At 37.7% G+C, this 23,140-nt stretch overlaps 3 protein-coding genes across 3 annotated transcripts; all 3 read right to left on the bottom strand.

Annotated features, from left to right (window-relative positions):
- Positions 1-6,369: 6,369 nt before the first annotated feature.
- cd8b (cd8 beta) lies at positions 6,370-10,393 on the bottom strand. The gene is made up of 7 exons (XM_068720280.1): positions 10,250-10,393; positions 8,678-9,028; positions 7,768-7,854; positions 7,347-7,436; positions 7,197-7,230; positions 7,030-7,082; positions 6,370-6,912 (listed from the first exon to the last, which is right to left on the bottom strand). The coding sequence occupies exons 1-6, from the start codon at positions 10,302-10,304 to the stop codon at positions 7,073-7,075; spliced, it is 627 nt and encodes a 208-aa protein (XP_068576381.1). The 5' UTR covers positions 10,305-10,393; the 3' UTR covers positions 6,370-6,912; positions 7,030-7,072.
- A 1,133-nt stretch (positions 10,394-11,526) lies between these two features.
- Positions 11,527-20,263, bottom strand: zmat1 (zinc finger matrin-type 1). The gene is made up of 7 exons (XM_068720331.1): positions 20,122-20,263; positions 17,468-17,574; positions 17,276-17,359; positions 16,868-17,003; positions 16,476-16,751; positions 15,882-15,972; positions 11,527-15,278 (listed from the first exon to the last, which is right to left on the bottom strand). The coding sequence occupies exons 1-7, from the start codon at positions 20,258-20,260 to the stop codon at positions 14,297-14,299; spliced, it is 1,815 nt and encodes a 604-aa protein (XP_068576432.1). The 5' UTR covers positions 20,261-20,263; the 3' UTR covers positions 11,527-14,296.
- Positions 20,264-20,827: 564 nt separating this feature from the next.
- gnrh2 (gonadotropin-releasing hormone 2) lies at positions 20,828-22,479 on the bottom strand. Its single transcript, XM_068720332.1, has 4 exons — positions 22,385-22,479; positions 21,678-21,823; positions 21,461-21,544; positions 20,828-20,962 (listed from the first exon to the last, which is right to left on the bottom strand). The coding sequence occupies exons 2-4, from the start codon at positions 21,810-21,812 to the stop codon at positions 20,924-20,926; spliced, it is 258 nt and encodes an 85-aa protein (XP_068576433.1). The 5' UTR covers positions 21,813-21,823; positions 22,385-22,479; the 3' UTR covers positions 20,828-20,923.
- Positions 22,480-23,140: the final 661 nt, after the last annotated feature.

Raw genomic sequence — 23,140 nt, 5'->3', positions numbered from 1 at the left:
AGATTCATTTTAGAAGGAACATGCCGTTTTATATCACTTTGGGAATACTTTTCCTACTGTTATTGTCAGAGGAAATCCAAGCCATCTGTGAATGAACATTTAAGTTCGCGATAGCAACAAGCTCACAAACAATATCAGGAGGAAAGAAATTAATAGTGGCAGATGTGTGGAGTGCAACAGCTGATAATAAACACAACACTCACAATTAGTGTAAGATTGTAGAGTTTACAAAACTAATTTAAATAACAAATCTGCTTGCAGTTAAATGACTAATATGTTTCACCAGTGGTTGTCGCTGTTTTCCCTTGCTGTGTGGTGTAAATTACTGTACACTTCATACATGATGGGAGGGCCGCGTTAAAATTGTAATCTGATACGATTACTATTTACCTGCGAGAAAATGCAATCAATGACCTCATCCATCCAAGTATCACAATATTAAAGTAATTGCTAGTATTCCGCTACGTTTGGATTACCTCCATACCAAATATGCAAATAAAGACAAGAGAAAAGAAACATGTAAAGCTGAAAAAGGGAACAACATCATAGTCGCAGGTGTTTTGCCTTCCAGCTGTGAAAGGCTTTTATAATCCAGGAGGATTATTTGGCATATTGGTGTTTACCGAATATTACCTTGGAGCAGCAGCAGTACCCACATAAATTAATTAAATGCCTGTTTTTTTGTTTTTACATTCAAAGCTCCATGCCATAAAATGTCATAAAACATTCTCAATATAGTACATCATGGAATGAAAGTATAGTATGTGATAAGCATAGCTTATAGTGTGTTATTAAATATCATTAAAACGTTTTTTGGCATATATACTACGACTCATTCTATGAAATTTGATGTCATTAAAAAAGTCATAAAATAGTTTTTCCAAAATGTCATCAAAAAGTAATAGTACAATATTTCAAAACAATTTCATCGTAAAATTTCCAACAAAAAATATCACAGTGTTTCATAAAAACAACAAAGTTTAGAATATGTCATAAAACGTTAACAAAAGGAGTAATACATTTTGCCATATGATGTCATGAAAAGTCAAAACATAGTATGTCGATCAAATGTCAAAGTTAGGTATTCCATAAACTATATTATATAAATATAAAGACACGGCAGAGTATGTCATGAAATGTCATAAATAAGTAATAGAAGAGTTTGTCATAAAAAAGTCATAGAATATTTCATCATAAAATATGATAAAAAGTTAAAGTATAGTATGTCATGAAATGTCATAAGAATAATGTAGTATGCTATGTCATAAACAATGTTGAGCATAATATTTCATGAAATGTATAAAAGTCATATGTCTATTGTGTAGTAAAATGACATAAAATGTCATTAAAATCTCACAGTATAAAGTGTCATAAAAATGTCATTGTATAGCATGACGTAAAAAGTCATATTATATAGTATATTATGAAATGTAATAGAATAGTATGACATAAAATGTATAAAATATATATATAATATTACTTTTTCATACTTTATTTGACATATACTATATATATATATATATATATATATATATATATATATATATATATATATATATATATATGTATACTATACTGTGACCCTTTTCAATATGCTATACTCTACTATGACGTTTTTCTTTTCTTTGCTCTTGATGAGCCTACCTTGCAACACACATTGCCAGCAATCATTCACATGTAAAATTATATTATTTGATTGTTGCAGTTTCCATCTGTGTACCAGTAGTGTTTTTCAGGTCTGCCTCTCCTCACCTAGATGTCCTCATCTCCATCCAGTCTGCTGTTCCTCCCCAACACACCGTGTCTTTTCTCTGAGAAACAACAAAAGAGACAAATAACCTTAAATGCGCTGTAATGTCTCCATCACGCATTCTGAAGTTTTGGACATTAGAGATAAAAATATTTTGGGGAAGTGTATATAATTCAGTTTTAAGCTTTTAATATTCGGCATCACAGCTGCTAATGTGAGAAAAAAACATCGTACTTTAGAGCTTCAGCACAGCCAAGATGTTCTCTCAGTTGGTTTGTATAACGTTCCTCTTTTTCCCAGATGTCAATCATTGAGGCAGCATATCTAAAAGTATGTGACACATGAAGGCACCTGTCTTAAAATGCAACACAACTGACAGTTTAAGTGAAAACCAGTCAACAATCAAACATTTTTATAGAATTTATAGTAAAAAATTAAATATAACAAAATAACAAATATTCTGACAACAGTTGCACAAACACACACACACACACACACACACACACACACACACACACACACACACCACTTGTTTCCAACTTGTGGTTGTGGAATGATGAATTAAATCGACCATAAATCTGCCAGGAAAGATGTTGTCCCACCAGGGTTTTATGTGCCAGATTGGCCCTACAATACGATTGGTTTTGAAAATCTGTCTCTTGTAAGTCTCCAAACTTTAACTTTATGGAAATGGAATACTACATTTCTGAAGTATACCTTTAAGAGTTTGGAGAGCTACTACCTGGTTCGACTTTGTTTTTCAGATAACTTTAAACCTAACTGATTGCTTCAGAATCTGTAAAGCTGTCTTGAACTGGTAAAATCTTAGCAACCACTAGGGATGAAAATAGGACCCAGGTTGTAAAATAGCATTTCCCATGAACAACAAAGGACATAGCTTCTACCCATAGCAACAATTAAGCACCATGTCATCTGTCACTTCATGTGAAAGCTTGTCTAACAGGGAAGTGAAACTCCCTTCAGATGAAGTGATAGTGCTACAGCGGCTATGGCGAAACCCAAGGCCCATCCTATTTCCTGTTCAGTGATGGAAAGTAAATGCACCGATTTAGTAATGGGCAACAAGGGCTGACATTTTGCTCTTTTGTGGGCCATTTATCTGTTCCACAGGTGGGCGGAGAGAGACGGAAAGAAACAAACAGAGAGAGAGAGAGAGAGAGAGAGCGAGAGCGAGAGCGAGAGAGAGAGAGAGAGAGAGAGAGAGAGAGAGAGACTGTCTCATTTACCTGCGCTGTAGAGCATGTTCTTTACCTCATCCCATTATTTCCTCAAATTGCAGCTGCAGATTGTTAATTTAAATTTATTTAGAGTACATTTTTTTTGTTTTTGTATAAATTACTTTGACATTGCTTCACATGAAACCATGATGGAAACCAGGTTGAGGTGTTTTCAGTAAGCAGGGGATTCTGTTGATGCTTTGTGTTAGAGGGAAGACCCAGTCAAAAGGCTCTCAGTTGGCCCACTTCACCTTTCCATATCTCTGTTTCAGGTTTGAGTCACTCACAAACACATCTGCATGGGCTTCCCTATCTTAGTCATACAGGGGGTCTCCAACCTGAAACTTACATCTGTGTGTGTGCGTGTGTGTGTATGTGGTGGGTGACCAGGGGAAGCCAGTGAGAAGGAGAGTACCCTCAACAATAGCATCGCATGGCTTGACATTCAAATGGAATGAGAAGCGACGCTTTTACGATCTGAAAATTGCAGCATCCTTAAAACCAGTAAATCAACATCAATAAGCCTGTTTGCAGTTCCTCATCACGTTGGCTCACCTGTCCTAGCATTAAGGGATACAAAGTTGTGAAAAGGAAACCGAGAGCAAAGGAGGAGTAAGTAGAAATGGAGATTTCGGAAATGGAGAAACTGAATGCCTGTAAATAGATGTTTGCTCATAATTTCTTCTGTTACTAAGACTTCCTGTTAGGATTGTATGGGTGGGTTTTGAAAATATTTTTGGGATTTAAATTTACCTTTTGCTAACAAAGCAGAAATCCGGTCAACACAAATGTAGAATTGTATGTTTATTGATTTATGTTAATTTTTTCAGAAAACAATAATTTACTGTAATGTCAATATATTATGTATAGATTACTCATCCAGTGGACTTTCTTTTGTATAGTTTGTGACTTTGATTGTCATCTTTAGTTCATGTGTGACAACTTTACCGTTGAAATATATCACAGTTGATCCCGTAAAATGTGAGTTGACATGTTAAACAATATGTTGTCTGCAGGATTTCACTACCTAGTGTCATAGTATTTGTATGATTCATTCAACATTGAAGCTTGACATTTACATATTTGAATTCATTTATTGACTTAATTTGCGAGTGTGTGTTCTTGTTGCACCATTTAAATGTAATGGAACTGTGTTTTTACAGAACTGATATACACCATGGTGTATATTGATTGATTTAATACATATATTATTCATAATCATAAACGTCTTGTAGAAAAGCAGTGGAGACATTTTTCAATGTTAAATCACACATTTCTCATGTAACTTGTTTATTATCACATATGCAATAAATGTGAATTTATTACGTGAAATGGTGTTTCATGTGATAAATTCAAAATTGAAATATACAACAGAAAAAAACATTATAGTAAAATGTTGATACATGCAATTATGCTTCAGTTTAACATCGGCCACATTTCGTGCTCCCCTGACGTTTATGCTTCTTGTCCTCTGAGATGAACAGGCTGTGTTCAGTTGAAATGGTGACAGAGATTAAAGTTAGAAGATACCTTTAGAGGAACCGTTACGCCGTCATGTACAGTGTATTAGTGTAGGGTGTATCTAATACGTTTTGTACTTTTAATCCTTTATTAATCCCCAGATGGGAAATTCGGTTGTTCCAGTAAAAGGACAGAATGAAATACTGATGAATAGAGAAAGTAAAACGTAAAGAGCATATAAACTAAGTAAGTAAAAATATATATACATGAACACTAATATACAAATGTATATGTGTGATCTTTAATTTGACTAAAATGATACATAGTGTAGTAGTAATAGTAAAGAAATTACACATGTCGTGTTTGGTATTTTTTTACCAGAAGAATGTAGAGGATACAAAACAGATAAATGGTTTTAAAAATGTATTGTGTACATCTCTGCAGGTATTATTTTTTTTATAGTATCTTGTGTTTTAAATATACACACCTGTATTTGTACAACAGCAGAACTCAAGCCTCTGTGTTAGACGTCTTACAAATCTATTGCTGCCATCTGCATTCAATCATGTTTCCTGGAACGGATGAATGATAATAATAAATAATAAGAGAGGTTGATTCCACTTTGTCTGCTTTTTTGAGGCTGTCTTTTGTGGTGCTGGTGAACTGTATTGCGTTATACTGAGAAGTGTTTCAATAATTTTGTCCACCCAATGAGTGTAGCTCGCAACTGAATGTAATCTTGGTCTACTTTACTTTGATTGTATATGTAGTACAACATTCAGGCAGCAGTTTTACATGAAAAGTGTTGATGGATAATTTGTTTGATTTTGTTCATTTAATGCATATTTTATCCATAATTAATAATCATGTATTCAATATTTAAATGCAATGGTAATATTATTGTATGATATTGTATTATATCCAATTAAACACACTGCTAAAAGAAGTGTCTTGTAGTTTTATGTTTTGTTTCTTACTGTACTCATTTCATAACTGTAACGCTCTTTCTGTCTTTCTCTGTGTCTCTGTCAGTGCTTGTGGTTCGGTCTGTGGTATTTTTGTGGTCTTTTTGTTTCAGAGAGTAGATGAAGAGCTCAAAGCTGAGCAAAGCGATAGCATCTCAGTGAACACGGCTGTCTCTCCTCTCTCTCCAGCTCACAGGAAAAGGTCGCACACACTCCCCGAGACCTGAACAACCACCAACTCAGTCATTTCTTCACACCCCTCAATTGCACAGGTGTACGTGTGTGTTGCTTGTGTGCACGTGTGTTTGTGAGAGAGAAAGAGAGAGAGCGAGAGAGAGAGAGAGAGAGAGAGAGAGAGAGAGAGAGGGATAGCAAGCGATACACACTTTGCTATAAAACAACTGTGTAGCCTGTAATTTATTATTATCACAATCAAGCTTGTTGGCACAAACTGGAGGCAGTTCAACAGAAACTGAATGTGATGCATGTTTACACATCAAAGGTAAATGAAGAAACCAAACCCTTGTCACTCACCTACTCAACTTCCGTCAAACAGAATATTGACAATGGATGTACAACACCCACTTCCAAACCTCTTTCTCTTCTTTCCATAAACGTGCAGAGAAATCGTGTAAACGAATGATTCACCACTGCAAACATTTTGAAACATAGGGTTTCTTATTTATCTGTGCACAAGTCATAACTGTGATTGGACACACACGCGGCGTTTGGCCTCGAGGTTATACCTGCATCGATCCTGCTGTTGCAAAAGTGCCCTTGAGCAAGGTGTCAAAGCTTCATTAATCTGTTGGTAACTCTGCCTTTTGGCATCCGACTGTACATGCCTACATGCCAATTGCATCTATACAATTTCTATATAGATGCGTTTAATAACAGATAATACAAAAACGTTTATGACCTATAAAAAGAAGAGCGTCACCAATTATTCAACATAAACAATTTTATTGATTTAACAGAATTATCCTTCCTGAAACATTGACTTGACAGTGCTATTTTAAAACAGAAACACAAATAGATACTGAAGAGAGTCAAAAGCAAATGAGCAAATACTGTACTTGAGTTCAGCTGGGGTTTTTTGTATGTAAATAAACAGATTAGCTTTGGGATTTGAGAAAACTGCAATTTCTTTTTCTGAAATAATAATCATTTGAAAACCAATGCTAGAGATCACAAACCGGCTTAATTGAAAAAGTACCTGGATAAATGATGATGTCATCTGCATATTGACAAAAAAACAAATGTGTAATAGACTTAAAGTTATAGCACAGAGTTTAGAATTGAACATGGCGAAGCTCTGGAGCTGTCTTGTAAATTATTTAACAAAAAAACAGCCGATATATTACAATATGTTACACATGGTTGCTGCTCTTGAAAGCGTAAAAGTCTTCTCTGACTGGCACACATTTAGCTGTAATGAACAGGACATGTTCTTCAGGGATCTTCATCTTCTTCATGCTCCACTGGATGTTACTTAAACCTGAAAACATTTTGTAAAGCGATAAATATCACACATACAGTAAATATGATATATATAGATATATATCTATATATATCTATATATAGATTAATAAAGTTACACACATAAGGTACATGCCTTTAGTCAGATATAAGCTGTAGATGCAGAACTGTAGGGTCAACTATCTCCTCCTTAATTGTGAAAAACAAAAGAAAGAGATTAAACTACAGCGGATTGTGAATATTATTTTTTGATTTTGCAGGAAAAACAACAGATATTTTTAGTATTTGTGGAAATCTACTTACTTCACGAAGTGGTGCCGACATTTTTTGGGCAGCCCTAAAAGCAAGAATGTGTACAAACAATAAAATACTTTTCAAACTTATATTTCAAAGCTGTTCGACTAGTTTGACATTCGTGAGCATAACATGCTGAATCGCTGGAGGACTACTCACGGCTGAAGTAGTACAGTGTGCAGATGAGTGCTAGAGCCAGGGCCGCAACAAGTCCAACTGATGGCCACAGAACCAGGGAGCCGCAGCCATCTGGAGCAAATATGGTACATGGTTTTGTGTAAGTGTATTAAAGCTTGTTGCATTACCAGGTGATATAATCAATCAATTATCACTTATTTCAGTACAACCTGTCATTACGTTGTCTGTATAAAAACTACCTCCTCTATTGTATTTACAGCATCGCAATCTGGTACAGTGCACAAGATTTATACCTTTACATTATATTCCCAGATGAATGTGCTTATACATCACAAGACACATATAAAGTCTAAATTTGTAAGCAGCAGAGCATCATACAACTTACACACCGCCACAAACATTTGCATACAAGCACTTTGTATCCTTTAATCAAAACCCTTACCCTGTGAAGAATTCTCCGTAGGGCAGCGGCACACTGACTTGACTGGTGGTTTGGGTTTTGTCTTAGGAGCTAATGTTGGAGGGATCACTGTAAGGTAAAGACCAAATAACCGTAAAGACAAGTAATAACTGGCAGTGAAGCGAAAATGTAAAGAATCTGTTAGGGAGAGATTAAAGGAGAACCCAGTCATTTTCGACCTGTCCCTATTTCCCCATCTTTGTTTATCATGAGAATTATCCTGACAAGGATCTCATCAACAAATTGTCTCTACAAATGCATCATGTATGTTGTTTGTCTGTGTGTGCCTTTACAGTACAGTCCTATAACTCATGCCAAATAACCCCAATGCCACAGGTTTGAGTCCAACCTTGGGACCTTTGTTGCAAGTGACGACCCCCTCGTTCTCTCCTTGAGTCTGCCTCTACACTGTCATCTGTCTGATAAAGGTCAAATTACCTAAGAGTGCTCAACCACAATCCAAAGTAACATTGAAATTACTAATAGTTCTCTCTCAACAAAATCAATAACAGCAGTCACTCTGTTGAGAGCTAACGAGGTTGTTTGGAGCATCCATTGAATCTTTGTGGTTGTCTAAGACTGCCGCACCAAGGTAAGCAAGACAGACTATATAAAGATCCAAGATTTCGGTCAGAACTAATGAGAAAAAGGATAAACATCACTTATTTTGAAGGATAGTAGACAGTGGAGAGTTCCTCTGGAATTCAACATGGTACGTAGCAGCATATCATTTTTGAAGTCCCAATTTTCATCCTACAATAAATTTGAATCATTTACTCCTCCATCTGCCACCTGAATTCAGACAGATGTACTCAAACTCTCACGGCCGCTTGATATTTTACTCGACTTTTAACTCCTGTAAATGAAGCGCTTGAGATTTCAGCACACAAACCTCCTGGCCGAAGAAGAATCCCGGGCTTCCACATTTCTGTGTTTTTCCTGTCCTTGAGAACACAAGAATAAATCCCTGTGTCCTTTTCTGTCAAGTTGATGATGCGTAGCGTAAAGGACATGCTCTGCCTGCTGAATTTGAAGCGTGTTGCGTCCACACCAACCCCATGGGTAGTACGGTCAGCGTTGTTAGATTTGCCTAGGAACTCTAGTTTGCGGTGGTCGTGACTACTGCGGAACCAGTAGACATAGTCACATGAGATGTTAACGCAGTCACAATCAATAGCCGCTGTACTGAGGATCTCGGGATAACGAATCTTGACGAGTTCTTGCTTCAGGATCTGGCTGGAACCTAGGAGATGAAATAAAGAGATGTTTGAGACGCACAGTTGTGGTACATTTAACAACCTCTACAGGGTCACATATCGTTAACAGTCAGGGCTCTAACGCACTACAACAACGTCAAGGCCAAACACACAAACCCCCAAGAATTGTGTATTATCCCAAAAAGGGTTACTTTTCTTCATGTCTCAAGCTGACTTGTCCATCACTTGATGTTAAGAAATGTTTGAGGAACAGCCTTGAGCAACAGTGCATTTGCGGTCTTTCTAATTTAACAAAATAAATACGAATTGTAAAAGTAAAAGCACATACAATTACAAACATACTTGGAAATATGGTATAGAAACACTACAACTATAACCAAAAGTATTGCAAGAATGGAAAGTAACCCCAACTATGAAGAAACCTGTTGAACATCTTTCAAATGCCAGCAATTTGGCATTTATGCAATGTTTAAGGGATGCCTTCATTGGAAGCGCTATTTCATTTTTCGAGTAAGGTGTGTAGGCATATACCTGTTGCAATCACTAGTCTTATGAAATATCTAAAGATGAGTAGAAATTCAAAGGCTTCCAGTGTACGAAAGGTTAAGGCTCACTGGAACTAAAGTCATTTGGATGATAATTTTACCCAAACGTATGAACTGCACAAATTGCGTAACATTTAAGATTGCACAGATTTGATTTAATCTTTATCCAATGAGTTGCGCTATACAGTACAAATACAATTAATTTCAATACCTTGATAGAGCTATAATATATAAATAAATGTAAATATTAAATTGACATAGATCTACCGCAGAGCACAAAAAGGTAGTGTACTGTTACCCTCATAACTGAACCTTTAATCCAGATTGTACACATTGTAAATAAATAAATAACAGTATCAATGACTTATACCAGTACAGAAATAAAATAAAATGAACTCCCGTGGTAGTTTGACCATTACAGTTTTAGCAAATGAACCAAAGGCTACGGCGTCATACTTGGTCTGTGTAAACCTTTCCGAGTCATCAGCTGGACTATTAAAAACTAATTTCACATCTTAGGACATACAATGGTTATGACTGTTTTCAACAAATTCAAACATTATTTAAGTTTAACTTCAGAAATGCTTCAGGTTGAGTAGACAACAACACTGCTCATACTGCTACTGCTACTACCGCTATACTGGCCCCTGACAGAGTCATGGAGCCGAGAACGCCTGTGGCAGAGAAGCTTCGTGGTCTTACCTAACGTCCACAGCGATACCGTCAGCAGTGTCCATGCCAGTGGCAACACAATCATTTTGCCCGGTCACCACTGTCTGTACGCGTCTGTGTTTCTTGAAAGGTAGCTGAGGGACGGTGCTGATACTTTCTTTTCCTGATATCTATCTGTCAGAGATGATGGGAGGAACTGAGCTGACATGGCCTTGAGTCGTCAAGGTAACACCCCAGTGTGACACACACACAGGGCCTATCAGAGTGGGCCATACAGCAGACAAGGGCGCGCGCACACACACGCGCACGCACACACGCGCACACACACACACACACACACACACACACACACACACACACACACACACACACACACACACACACACACACACATAGACAGCTGGAAACAAAATAACTTCATTTGAAATGTCCAAAACACATAAGAGAGAACAGGCAAAATGGTATCGTAAAGAATACTCTGTTCATTTAAAAAGTTCATGTCTGACTAATAATATTTTTGTTTTCATCACTATTTGTTGAAACGGTGCTGTTTGAATACATGACATACATACAGTGATCATGACAAACAGCTGAATGTTTCATCAGAGCTGACATGATACCACATATCAAGCAATATAAAAGTTGTATATATATACAGAGCAGCACTTTGCAGAGCTGTGGTCTCTGCCCAGGTGCATGACCTAGAGCACAGCAGAGTCCCACATATGCAGCTTCATGCCTCACTGCAGAGCACGGCGAGGGAATATCAATGTAGAGCATAAACTTCTGGAAACAAAGGATCAGAAATACAAATGCTGAACCACAATTCTATCTATTATTGTTAGATATTTGCTGGCGTGTGTATACAGCTTCTTTTGTTCTTTCTAATAACTCGCCTTTTTACTTTGTAGAAAGTACGGGGAATAAAGTGTATCAAGACACACATTAAGAACACACTACAACAAAACCCTGTGAGATTTGTGCATGACAAACTGATATTGTAATATTTGAATATTCTCACGTCTTGTGTGAAAAGGTACATTTGTTTAGAGTAAACCAGGAAACATGTAGTAAAATAGTTTGATGGTGAAATCATATATTGTCATTAGTTAACAGATGGAATATGTTCTCAATTGTGAATATGTTTTGATATTCACTTTGATGTTTTTCAGTTCAACTTGTATTTTAAAGAAGCTGCCCTCTGAATTTCTCCAGTTGAATTATGCCCAACTTATTTCTTTCATGTGATATCAATGCTTAAAAATATCAAATGGAGACATTTACTTATTTCCAAATGATATAGAAGATCCTTTTCTGCACAAATCAAACTCAGACTCCGATTGTAAAAAGTAGAAAACTGTCTTCATTCTGTCCTTAGTGAAAAATGCAGCAGCAACGGACCGAAGTTAAATCTCATCCGGCAGTTACAGACACATGAAAAGAAGACAACAAAGGTTCCCTTTTAACAACGCCTGCCTTTGGAAAAAGTCAATAACCCATCAATTAAATCACAGAATAATTTGTCTAGAAATCGATTAATCCTTTAGTTTATAAAATGTCAAGAAATAGTGAAAAAGTAGTCATTGCAATGTCTAAGAGCCTGGGGTGACGTCTTCAAATGGTTGCAAAATATCAATTTAATACCAAAGGCTCTTCGTTTATAATGATACAAAACAGAGAAAAACAGCAAATATTTACATTTCCAACGCTGTGACTAACTGGCACCAACAAAAAATGATCAAAAGTGTTGTCAATAAACTCTTCGAACAATCGACTCGTCATTATAGTGCAAAATGTGTACAATGAATAGCTTTGTGTGGGTATTCCAAACACTGAGGTAGATACACTGAAGTCTTAACATCAACCCTGATTCATACCTTCACTCACAAGTGAAATGGCTTTTTATGAGCAACAATGACTTACGGAGGTACACTGCATTAGAAAGTGTTGAAGAGGTTAAGTTCATACTCAAGTTAAAACCTAATTTTAAGTTCTTTACCCCACATTAAAAGAAGTATTTCCCTTTGGTTGGCATTTTTATATTATTTTGGGTCAGCCGTTCCAAAATAAGGAATGAGAAATGTCTGATTATCCCCCAAAACTTCAGAATGTTCTTGATAAACCTGGTGAGCGCTGAAGTGTTGTCTGTGGATTGTGTTGTGTGTGAGTGAAAGGTTAGGGCGTAGAACGGCCCGGTGGGGGTCTTAAAGAGAGAGGATGTGGGCACCCTATAGCTCTACGGGGGTCGAAGACGAGAGCGAGACAGGGAACGAGACCGCAGGATTCTTTGAAAACAGGAGATCTCGGGGGGCTTCAGAGCTGCTCTGAACACATCGCTGAGCTAGAAAGCCTTTGTTGGTCTATCTGCTCCGACGCTTTAAGTCAAAAGCAGCCTTCATTTCACTTCTCTACAGCTCTCGTCGGCCAAATTTTGTTAAAAGTTAAATATTTTGACGTCCATTTTATTGTATTTGACCTCACTTCAGAAGCTCTTCATCTTACAGCCTCTACAGGACTTCTGTATCAACTCTTCTGTCACCTCTCACGCGCACATTTTTCCTTTCGCTTATCTTTTCAAGAATTATTTATCTTTAAAATGCATTAGCAAGTTGTTTCGTGCATGCTTTTGATCTACATCACTACTTTGGCTTGAATCCTGTGATCTCCCAACAATCTGTCCCAACAAGCCACACAATGGGCCCCGTTCTGCACTCAGCATCCAAATACAATCAAATGTAGAGCAGGGAACCACGCTGATGCCAAACTTACAAGATAGTCCAGATAATCGTACCTTAAAAACGTGTAGAAAAAGTCTGTTGTTTTTTTGTTGGGGACGTTTAATCTGCAGGCTTGTTTGAGCGTGTTTTGGCATTAGTTTGGAACTATCAGGCCACCATTTTATTCTGTTGCCAACCTAATACCTTCTTCTAGAAATCAAGTTTTTAACAAAGCCAAACTAGCCCACCGGCATAATTCATAAAGAAGCCTAAGATAGACAAATGCATAGCAAATAGTGATGCTTATGTGGTCCACAAACCGTCCAGTTGACAGTCAAAGAAAATAAACAAAAATAAATAACTTGCCAAAAAGGTCAAACATAGTTTTGTCCAGCTGAGGACTCTTTGTGACCTATTTAGAACATCTATGCTGTTTAAGTGTATCCTTATAAGACAAGGATGGTTGGAAGTTGAAATTAATTGCAACAACTTTATTTTACCTCTTTTCAGTCATCTTTATGTATCAGAAACTGCCTTTGTTCAGTTCATCACAGACGGCATCTGAAAATTCATTTTTTAAGTTTGTAAAGAGACGTCCTCATTTGAACTCTTGCACCTGTCTGACCCCAAACACTTTATGAGCTGTTTGGATGTGCAAGTACATCAGGACACATGCACTCCAGACTAGGGCAATGTCTCGGCACTCTCCTGTTTTCTCAAAATAGTTCTGATGTTCAACAGAGAAAGATCTTTCAATAATCGTATAATTCCATTTTTATCAAAAATGCACTGAGCCTGTCTCAGAGATGTACTCTGATAGCCTTCTTTTAAAAGCCTGTGTGGCTCTGAAAGCACAGCGAGTCTCAGAGGAAATTAAATGACTAAGCCTCTAACATCTGTAGGCTTTTATTTGCTTCACTGATGCTCTGAATGAAGCTCAACAGTGCCCACCACAGGCTGCTAAAAGGACCACAAATCCTTGCCAGAAGCACAAATACAGAAACATATTGGTGCATTAATAAGTCAAGTGTACTTATTGATCATTTGAAATGATCAATAAGTATTACAGCAATGAATAAATGAATAAAGATGTGCAAATTAATTAGATCAAATATATTAAGTGTCTTAGTGAAAAATAAAGTTAACATAGCTGTGGATATGTGTGAGAAACAATTCTTAACAAACACTAATTGACTCAACATGGCTCGCCAGTTAGCACACCTATGAACAACACGTTTGGGCTGTCAGTGCAGATGGTTAAAACTGCTTTGTTAACTGCTTTAAAGAATATTCTAAAATGGACAGTTTATGATATTTTAAATGTCATGCTCACAATGACAACAGACTGGAGCTTTTGAGTTTAACAGCCCAGAATGGAGTCATCCCACAGCTTCTCCTCCTCTGACCTCATGTCTACTTTCTCTTTTGTCTTCTTCTTCTCTTTCCTGTATTTTGGTTTGGCTGGCTCGTCCTGTCCACCTTCCCCCTGTTCAACATTCGTTTCAGCCTGAATATGCACTTCAGTCTCTTTTCTATTGTCCTTCATGTCCTCTGGCATTAAATTGTCCGTCACCCTTTCCACTCCTTCCACCACAAAGTCCTCCTCAGGAGTTTTCTTTTCTCGTCTTCTCTGCTTGCCATGTCTTTTGGGCTTTTTTCTCCTGCTCTCTTTCTCGGACTCTCCGGATTCCTCTCTTCTCCTCTCCTCCGAGTCATTATTTCTTTCCCTCCTCCGTCGCTTCCCCCTCTTCTCCTTGTCTGAGTCCTCATCCCTTGCCTTCCTGTCTCCCTCTCTCCTGGTTCTTCTAATCCTCCTCTGTTCTCTGCGGTGCCTGTACTCGCTGTCATCGCTGTCACTTGTGCTACTGCTATAGGAGGAGGAGTAGGACGATGAAGTCGAACACGAGGAGGAGCTCAACCGCTTTCTTCGCCTCTTTCTATTTGTGGGTGGATTAGTGAACAGTGGAAAGCCTTCGCCTGGGGGGACTGGAGGAGGGCAGCTGTAATCCCAGTGATGGGAAGGCCAGGGCAGGCCCTGATGTGGAGGACGCCACCCTACAACCGGGTAGTAGCAGCCAGGGCGGGAGTGATGAGGAGTGCTCGAGGTGGGAGGGAGGTGGGGCATGCGTTTGTTGACTTCAATGACATTCCCCTTGTTAAATGCTTCCTCTTCTTTTTCCTCTTCCTCGCCTTCTTTTTGTGCGTCACCCAGAGGGAGGACTTGACCGGCCTTGGGGGTGATTCCACGAGCCTTCTGAACCTGAATGTAATCTGCCAGTTCATCTGCATATGTGTTGTAGTCTTTTTGTTGAGATTTGCACAGGTCAACCACCTTTTTCTCCCTGGTCAACAACATGGAAAGAGGAATTTAGTTTCTATTCAATTGGGTAATAAATGTTGATGTTAAAATAAAAGCCACATTAAGTCTTTTTTTTACCACTAGAAAGCATAAAAAAATTACAGATACTTTTGAATATCATCAACTTATCAATTGCCTACAGTTAACTTAACATGTCTAACCATTCTCTACTTGCACACCCAGCGGACACAGAGCAATATGACTATCCAATATATGATAAAAGCAGTGGTACTTTGCATAATGAATACGGCGAAAAGGTAAAAGTTCATTGTCACATGAAGCTTGCAATATTCAGTGAGTGGACTAACTCTGCTTTTCTTTCTGAGGCTTCTTTTGTCCTGCACCTGACTGGGGTAGGTTGCGCACACTAGACAGCCATGGGACTCAACTACACAACTAATATGTGGACTGAAAACCAAAACATGAGCTAAAAGCTACAAAAAGCTACAGAGGTTGGGTGATAATATTAATCTGAAGTATTAAAAAAAACAACTTAATGGAGCTTTAATTTTGCCACGGTTCTAGAAATGCAAATTATGGCAAGACAGTGGACATAAAGCGTTTGTCAGAAAATGCTTGATTTTACCTAATCTGGTGTTTGTTTCCTTGCATATGGGCCTGGTACATCTCCACAGAGTTAAATTGCATGCTACACATCTGGCACATCAGGGAGTTGGCTGTAGACAACAGAGAGTGGGAAAGACGGCACAAATGATACAAATAATAGCTTATAAGCACACAGCTTCCTTCGCTTTCTTCTTAATCTAGTTAGTTTGTAACTCGCACCACAATAAAAAAAACCAGATTTTTTTAATTTAATTTAATTTAATTAACAGATACTTACCACTTTTTGAAAAAAAAGTGGTAAGTATCTGTTATACAGCCTAGAACAAAAAAATAAATTAAGAGAGCTTCACAAGACTACGGTTAACATTCTGTGTAACAACTGCAAACACATTCTAACTAATTAGTATCGGGCTTTCATGCTGTTGCCATTTTCTACTGATTTTATTTGTCTCCTTTTATCCTAGTTAGATTGACACTGACTAAAGACAAATTTGCTTGAAGAAATATTTTTCTTCACATCAATATTGCCTCTTAAAATACACTCAATATTGTGGTGGGGTCTGATGCACTGTGTATTATTATTGCTTTGCTGAGAGGCAGGATCCTGTGTTACCTTGTTGGACATCGTCTCCGAGCTCTTTGAGCAGGTCCCGTCTGGCCTGATTCCTCTGGTGTTTGCGTCCGTTGTAGTGCTGCAAAGCCATTTGGGGATTGTTGAAGGAAGCGGCACACAGTGCACAGTACTTGTTAGGGTCCTTCAGATCAACCTCTGTGGCTGTTGGGTCCAGAAGATGCTCCACATCACTCTGTGGGGCTGATTTCTGGTCAGCATCATCAGGATCCCGAACCAGACTTGGTAAAGTATGCATCTCTGTGTACGTGTCTGGAACTGCAACGAGAAATCATCAATTTAAGACATTTGAATCATACTGTCAAAAAAAATGTACTGTGGATCTGTAAATATCAAAATTCATAATACTTTTCCATCACACAACCCACACTTGCCTGGGGGCTGAAGACCTTGTTTACGAAGATTTTTTGCATGGATTTTGCCTTCATAGTGCGATTTTGCCACCACGTGAGAACTAAACACCATGTTACACAGCTCACAGAAATGGTCCTTATCAGAAGTCATGGTCCGCTGCAATAAACAGGCACAAGGGAAAGACATATGTAAACTGAAAACAATGAAAAAAGAAGAAAACTAGACGATCCCTTACACCTTCTCTGTGCTCCTCTCTCTTATGTAATCATATTCTATTGAGAAGGATTGCACTACAGCTGGACTGCTGATCATTAAATGCTTGCAGCATTGTGGTTTATGTTCCTTCTTCCGTTACACTCCTCGTTCAATGCTACGGATTAAGATTGCAACTAAATGTGTAAGAGTCAAATCACTAAACGGGTGCAAACCTGGAGTCTTGTGGATTCGTTGTCCATCTTCTCAGCTCTCCTGGCCTGCATGTACGCCTTGAGTTTCTGAGCATGTTTCTTTCCCTGCAGTCGGGGGACACGGGAGACATTTTTTTATTAAGGCTCTGCTCTTGCGAGGTCAATAAAACTGTACCACAATTCCACGACTAGCGCCTAGAAAGCAGCACACACCTCATAGTGCGACAGCCGCTGAGACTCAAAGAGCAGCACGGCCTCACACACATGGCAGTAGTCGTCAGTGAGGAGGCCCTCCAGCAGCTCCTCTTCACTCTTGTCTCCTGTGAGGCAGAATAAACTGTCACTGTTACAGCTGAGCCTCAGAGAATAATGAACAAATACCAGGATATTAAATCCTCATATTACATTACATTACTTTATTCATCGTTCACTTCCACTGTTCTATTTAATGTAAACTTATATTAGATAATATATCGTAAAATGACTTCAGACTGGTGCTATTGTGTCTTCTCATGGGCTGATTTTGATAAATATGGAGACAAATTGGCTTTTGAATGATTAGAAGTTGCAAAATGAAATGGTAATTTGCACAATATTCATTATCTGAACATGTCTCTCATCCAACATTCAAAATCATTTTTGACATTGTAGGCCAGGCGTTCTGCACAGAACAAGACAACAGCAAGCAAAGCAGCTTTTCCTGCAATACACACTGCAACGGCAACTTACTGTAAAATGGAAAAATGCATTAGTCCATCTTAAGAGGGAACTTATCAATTTAACTGAATTCCACTTATTCAAGACCCACTATCTTAGACCAATTTAAAGCAAGATGTTATCAATTGCCCACTATTATACAGTATATATAATTTAGCAAATTTATTTTTTGGGACAGCATTAAACTAGGTCCTCCCATCGTTAAAATTCTAAATTACCACACAACACACACACAAAACCTCAAAATATTTGTAACATACAGTATATTAATAGCATGTGAGAAAATCGTAGTTTCATGCTTGACTGAAACTTGTTCAACGTCTGATGTATTTTCATTTTTCACTGCACTTCTGCCTTCATGCAGCCTTTGAACGCAGAAAGCTGTCAGCCACTTATACATCAGTAAAATATATATCATACCCAGCTCATTGTCGCTTGAAACACGAAGCACTCAAAAATGTGTATTATTCATAATAGCTCAACTGTTTGGTCAAAGATTTGGTTATGGATGTGACTATTTTACCAAACCTAGAGATTATATTCAAATGATATCAATAAATAAGAACGCTGGTATTACTGTGAAACTCAGTCTGTTTACATCGTTACTTCCAATAACTAAAACATGAATACATCTTTATAATTTAACAATGACATGGTTTCTTGTATGGTTTCTTGAGCTAATCATATATATGACTGATTAATTTTTTTTAATGATATACAATCACCTTTATGCCTTGTGGTGAATGAAAATGTGTAACCAGAGCTGAAATCATCAGTTGAATACTCAAATAGTCGACAAAAAAACAATCTGATTTTAAATCAATTGCCTTATCATATTAATTTAGTTCGTAAAACATATTTGTTAAGTTTCTCAACTGCAAAGACGTGCTTGCTTGTTCTGTATATACAATAAAATTGTGGATATTAATGTTTCTGATGATCAATTGTCACTGAATAAATCATAGAACTAATCATTAAAAAAATACTGCTCTGTGAATCAATACCGGAAATGGCCACTGTAGCTCTATCACATGTGTAACTGCAGTTAAGGAAAATAAGGAACTAGAAAAAGGATTATGGAATATTTTCTAAATATCTGGAGTCCAAATACTGACGGTCTACATAGTGTGTTGGCAGAATATTAACTCTCACCAATCTAATGCAAAGAAAGGACAATGATGCACTAAAATACAGCATTTCCCTTTGTATCTAGGTAAATATCTACAGCTGAAATAAACTAAGGACTGCCATGAGTAAAACAATTAAAGCACACTTTGATATGCCAAAAATATTCATATCTGTTGATACATTTCAAATACTGTACTTACCAAATGATAATCACAGTAGCAGTTATCAAGAGAACAGGGATTGTAGATACTGTATTTCAAATGATGTGTACAATGTTTTAAATTAAAGAGATTTTTGTTCTTTCACAGCCTGATCTTGAGAGGGAGGGACAGAAGACCATTTTTAACTTTAGACTCAATGACAACTCAACTGATTATGCCTGAGATCCATCAAACTCACCATCTTGAGAATACCAACGTTGTGTTTTGCCACTAGCTAGTGAACTGTCCATTACGTTGACTGATATAAGTAACGTTACCGCTACTAAGTTGCCATTTAATGCCAGAGACAAGATACACTTTAATGTCACTCACTAAATAGTATTAAGTTATTTGGCTACCAAAACGGGCTTGCTGACCCACTAGCAAACTTCAACCGCTAGTATGTGACTTTCGTTAAATGCAAACCCAACGGCTGTTTGGGTTAGGGTACTAGTTTGCGGATCCTAACGTTTAGCACGCAAGACAAATAAGCAGTTGGCCGACCACTTCCGGACCTCGGAAAACGAGCAACCTTCTCCTTGTATCGGTTTCACTATTGGGGTGGTCTATAGACTAAGAGGGTGTTTTCATTGGCGATACATTTAACGAGTCATGTACGCACCGGGCGGTATACAATATTGTGCCTAACTGTTAACGTTAAAGCTAACGTTAAAACAGTTGACATTAGCGCATTTAGCTAAGGAGCTAACGTAGCTCACTCGATTGTTGAGCTGGCTAGCCAGTTAGCTAAAAAAAAGCTAACGTTGGCTCGGCAGTTAGGACACAATACGGCTGAATGTCCATGTTGTAGACAGAACTCACCTTCAACCTGGGTGCTATCTATTTTAGTGTTTATTACTTTGTCAGCATCTGTGACAGAAGCCGCGTTAGGGGTACTAGTACTGTTATTTTGAGTGTCTGACTCAGCAAGCAGCGGAGTACAGACACTTCTGTCGTCCATGTTTTTTCCCTATCTGTAGCGCTTGGAGCGTGCGCAGTGACTTCGTAATAGTTATGATGTTTGCTGAGAAGGGATAATGCCGTAGATCTCTGAATAAGTAACGGCCTATAATATTACTAAGATAATTTATGTATATTTCAAATTTATTGATTGAATGTGTCCCCACAAGAAAAAAAACTAATTGAAAATACATCAAAATATATTTGATAAATGACAAAATACTAATTAAAACTAAAATAAAAAGTTATATCCTTTCTCTTTCAATATAGTTTTTGTCAAATGGTGTCTTGTATATGTTCTACTTAAGTGTCCCAGTAAACCTAAAGACTTGCCAGGATCCTAAAACCGAAACATCTAAATGGAATTCATACATCACCTTTTTTGCTGCTTCTACAACATCCAAGTATCCTACTTTTTTAATACACATTTACTATTCACACTATATGCTATAGACCATTTTTTCGGGACACACACACACACAGACACACATACACACACACAGAAAGTTCATATCAAAATAGATACTTTATTTTAGGACATTACAATTTAAACATGTAATGCTGGAAAACAACCTTACAGACAAAATTAACAAATACGCCAGATCAGAGAATCAACATAAAGTTGTTTTCACAAGGTAGAAAAGCAGTGTAGAGTGGAAGGCCATCACTTTCTCTTCTGGAGCTCTCTGGCTAAGGCATCCAACTGTGAAGAGTAATACAGTATAACATGAGAGTCAGACACACTATACTCAAAACACTTAATGTGTAGTTATAGTACAACTTTTTGTTTTTATGTTCAGTGTATAGATATGTGGGACATTGTGTCAACAGGATGGCATCTGCTTATGTTTGTGTGAAGACACATTCTTGTTAAGACAAGTAAGAAAAAGATTCCCTGTTGAGTAGATGATCTGATTAGATTACATTGTTCCACATTTGTATACTAATAACATAGTGTAGTGATAGTGTTCATATTAACACCACTCATGTCTTAATCAAATAAATTATATTGACATGGATTTTTATTTGCTAAATAAGAAACTAGTTATTGAGCAGCTAATTACATCATTACCATAAGTAGTTAATAAACCCATTTGATTACAGTGGGACATTAGGCAGCTCAAATTACTTTTGTTTTATACAGCTGTTTATACAACCCTCATCCATGCGGCACTGAATAGGGCACCGTCATTTCACTTACAATTATGTTTCTCAGAATACTCCTCCTCTGGGGTCTCAAGTAGCTGCATTCTCCTGCCTCACACAGCTTAATCTCCTCTGAACCCTGAGAAACAGAGAGAGTGAGATTCGGATTATGAGGGAAGAGTAAAGAGGAAAAGAGTATCTTCATTCTCAGCAGGGAAATGCTCAATGAATGAGAAAACTATGCACACTGGCACACAAACAATCATCCCGACCTCTGACGTGCCGAAAGAGTCCAGCTCCCTCTTGCCTCCAGGGTACCAACCATGGGACCAGTGCTGGGCGTCAGACAGCTGAGCTCCCACACATAGAAGCAGCCCAAGCAGCAAAACCAGCCGAGATACACACATGATATTCCAACCTAAAGGCAAAGATGGACAATCAATTAACTCTGACTATAAGAGGCTGTTATCTTTTGGTACCGGATTTAGAAAATCTAACTAAGTGTTTAAATACGATTACACATTTTCCAACAGTCAAATTTGGAATAGTTTTTGTGTAGCAGAAAGTTTGAACATCCTTGATTTAGCTTTTGCTGCAATAAAAACTCAACAGACTAGACTACTGTATGTGGAGTAGATGTCCGTCACCAGAAAACTTTGATATTTTGTAATAATTTCAAGACATTCATGCCAAGACATGTTAATGTGTAAGTTATTTTATTTTTGGTCTTTATTATTCTACTGCTAGTTTGCCTTTTTTTGCTAAATGATTTCTTTATATTTGCTGTGATAATTATAGACAGAATACACAGAGTTCTCAGGCCAAATGTTAAATTGCTAAACAATAATAAGCCTAATGTATATACAAGTTTCCTTTTATAATAATCACCTTCTATTAAAGTTGGGTCTCAACAACATTCAAATATTAACAATGTACTGTATATTTCAGTACAAGAAGAAGTGTAAATAAATGCCCTTACCTTAGTCTCACAACTTTGTCACTACAGGTGTCACTAGACGTCCCGCTAGAAGCTCACTCTGCTTGCTCCTCAGTTGGTCAGTTGCTAAAGGTGTCTCACAAGTGTAATACTTTAGAGATTATCTTCAACCTCATCCCCCCTCCTGAATATATGTACTCCTCCCAGTGCACATTTCCATTATCATCCCCTAATTGCCCCGCCCATTGCTGACCTCGCTGGTCCTTCTGTTCCCAGTGGTGAAATGAACGGTCCCTGGGGACAAGAGGTCCAGAAGACATGGCCAATTTCAATTATCACCTGCAAATAGCACTGACACCCCTGGGATGTTCATCTGCTCACACACACCACCCATATCTATGTCCAAATTCTGTCATTCTGGCCGAAACAGATTTAAGTCATTCAATAAGCAGATTAATGACAAACAGTATCATTCATGTATGCTTTTTTTTTGAAGCACAGTGAAGCACACAGACTTAAGAAAAGATCTCAAAACTGCTCCTTACTGCATACATTTTATAAAGTTGGAGGCCACTTTAACATAACTCATGAACATTTGTACACAAGAAGAGTTTGGGAGAATCTGGGGTTCAATAGTTTCTGGCCTCTATAGTCTGGGCCCTGCCGACAATTATCTTTGTCTAATAGTATTTAACCGTGCTGCTCAGATCAAACTACAGGTCCTTGGCAGAATGTAAAACTCAACAGTTCCAATTTCCTCTCTTTTTGCACCTGTTTTGACCACATTGACTGATCACA

Source organism: Cebidichthys violaceus, unplaced genomic scaffold (genome assembly GCF_023349555.1).
Source record: "Cebidichthys violaceus isolate CVI_PGR_0920_01 unplaced genomic scaffold, fCebVio1.0.p SCAF_25, whole genome shotgun sequence".
NCBI classification, from domain to species: Eukaryota; Metazoa; Chordata; class Actinopteri; order Perciformes; family Stichaeidae; genus Cebidichthys; species Cebidichthys violaceus.
This window is presented reverse-complemented; position numbering and strand designations above follow the sequence as displayed.

Bases quoted from the DNA above. Each gene is read 5' to 3' on its own strand.
- cd8b (XM_068720280.1), bottom strand. From the start codon at position 10,304: ATGATTGTGTTGCCACTGGCATGGACACTGCTGACGGTATCGCTGTGG. The intron at 7,437-7,767 runs GTAAGGGTTTTG...TATTTGCTCCAG, and splicing joins TACGGAGAATTCTTCACAGG to ATGGCTGCGGCTCCCTGGTT. The intron at 7,231-7,346 runs GTGAGTAGTCCT...TCTTGCTTTTAG, and splicing joins CACACTGTACTACTTCAGCC to GGCTGCCCAAAAAATGTCGG.
- zmat1 (XM_068720331.1), bottom strand. From the start codon at position 20,260: ATGGACGACAGAAGTGTCTGTACTCCGCTGCTTGCTGAGTCAGACACT. The intron at 17,360-17,467 runs GTGTGTGCTGCT...CCCCGACTGCAG, and splicing joins AGCGGCTGTCGCACTATGAG to GGAAAGAAACATGCTCAGAA. The intron at 17,004-17,275 runs GTTTGCACCCGT...TGTTTATTGCAG, and splicing joins ACGAATCCACAAGACTCCAG to CGGACCATGACTTCTGATAA.
- gnrh2 (XM_068720332.1), bottom strand. From the start codon at position 21,812: ATGTGTGTATCTCGGCTGGTTTTGCTGCTTGGGCTGCTTCTATGTGTG. The intron at 21,545-21,677 runs GTCGGGATGATT...TCTGTTTCTCAG, and splicing joins ACTCTTTCGGCACGTCAGAG to GGTTCAGAGGAGATTAAGCT. The intron at 20,963-21,460 runs GTAAGTGAAATG...TACTCTTCACAG, and splicing joins GTATTCTGAGAAACATAATT to TTGGATGCCTTAGCCAGAGA.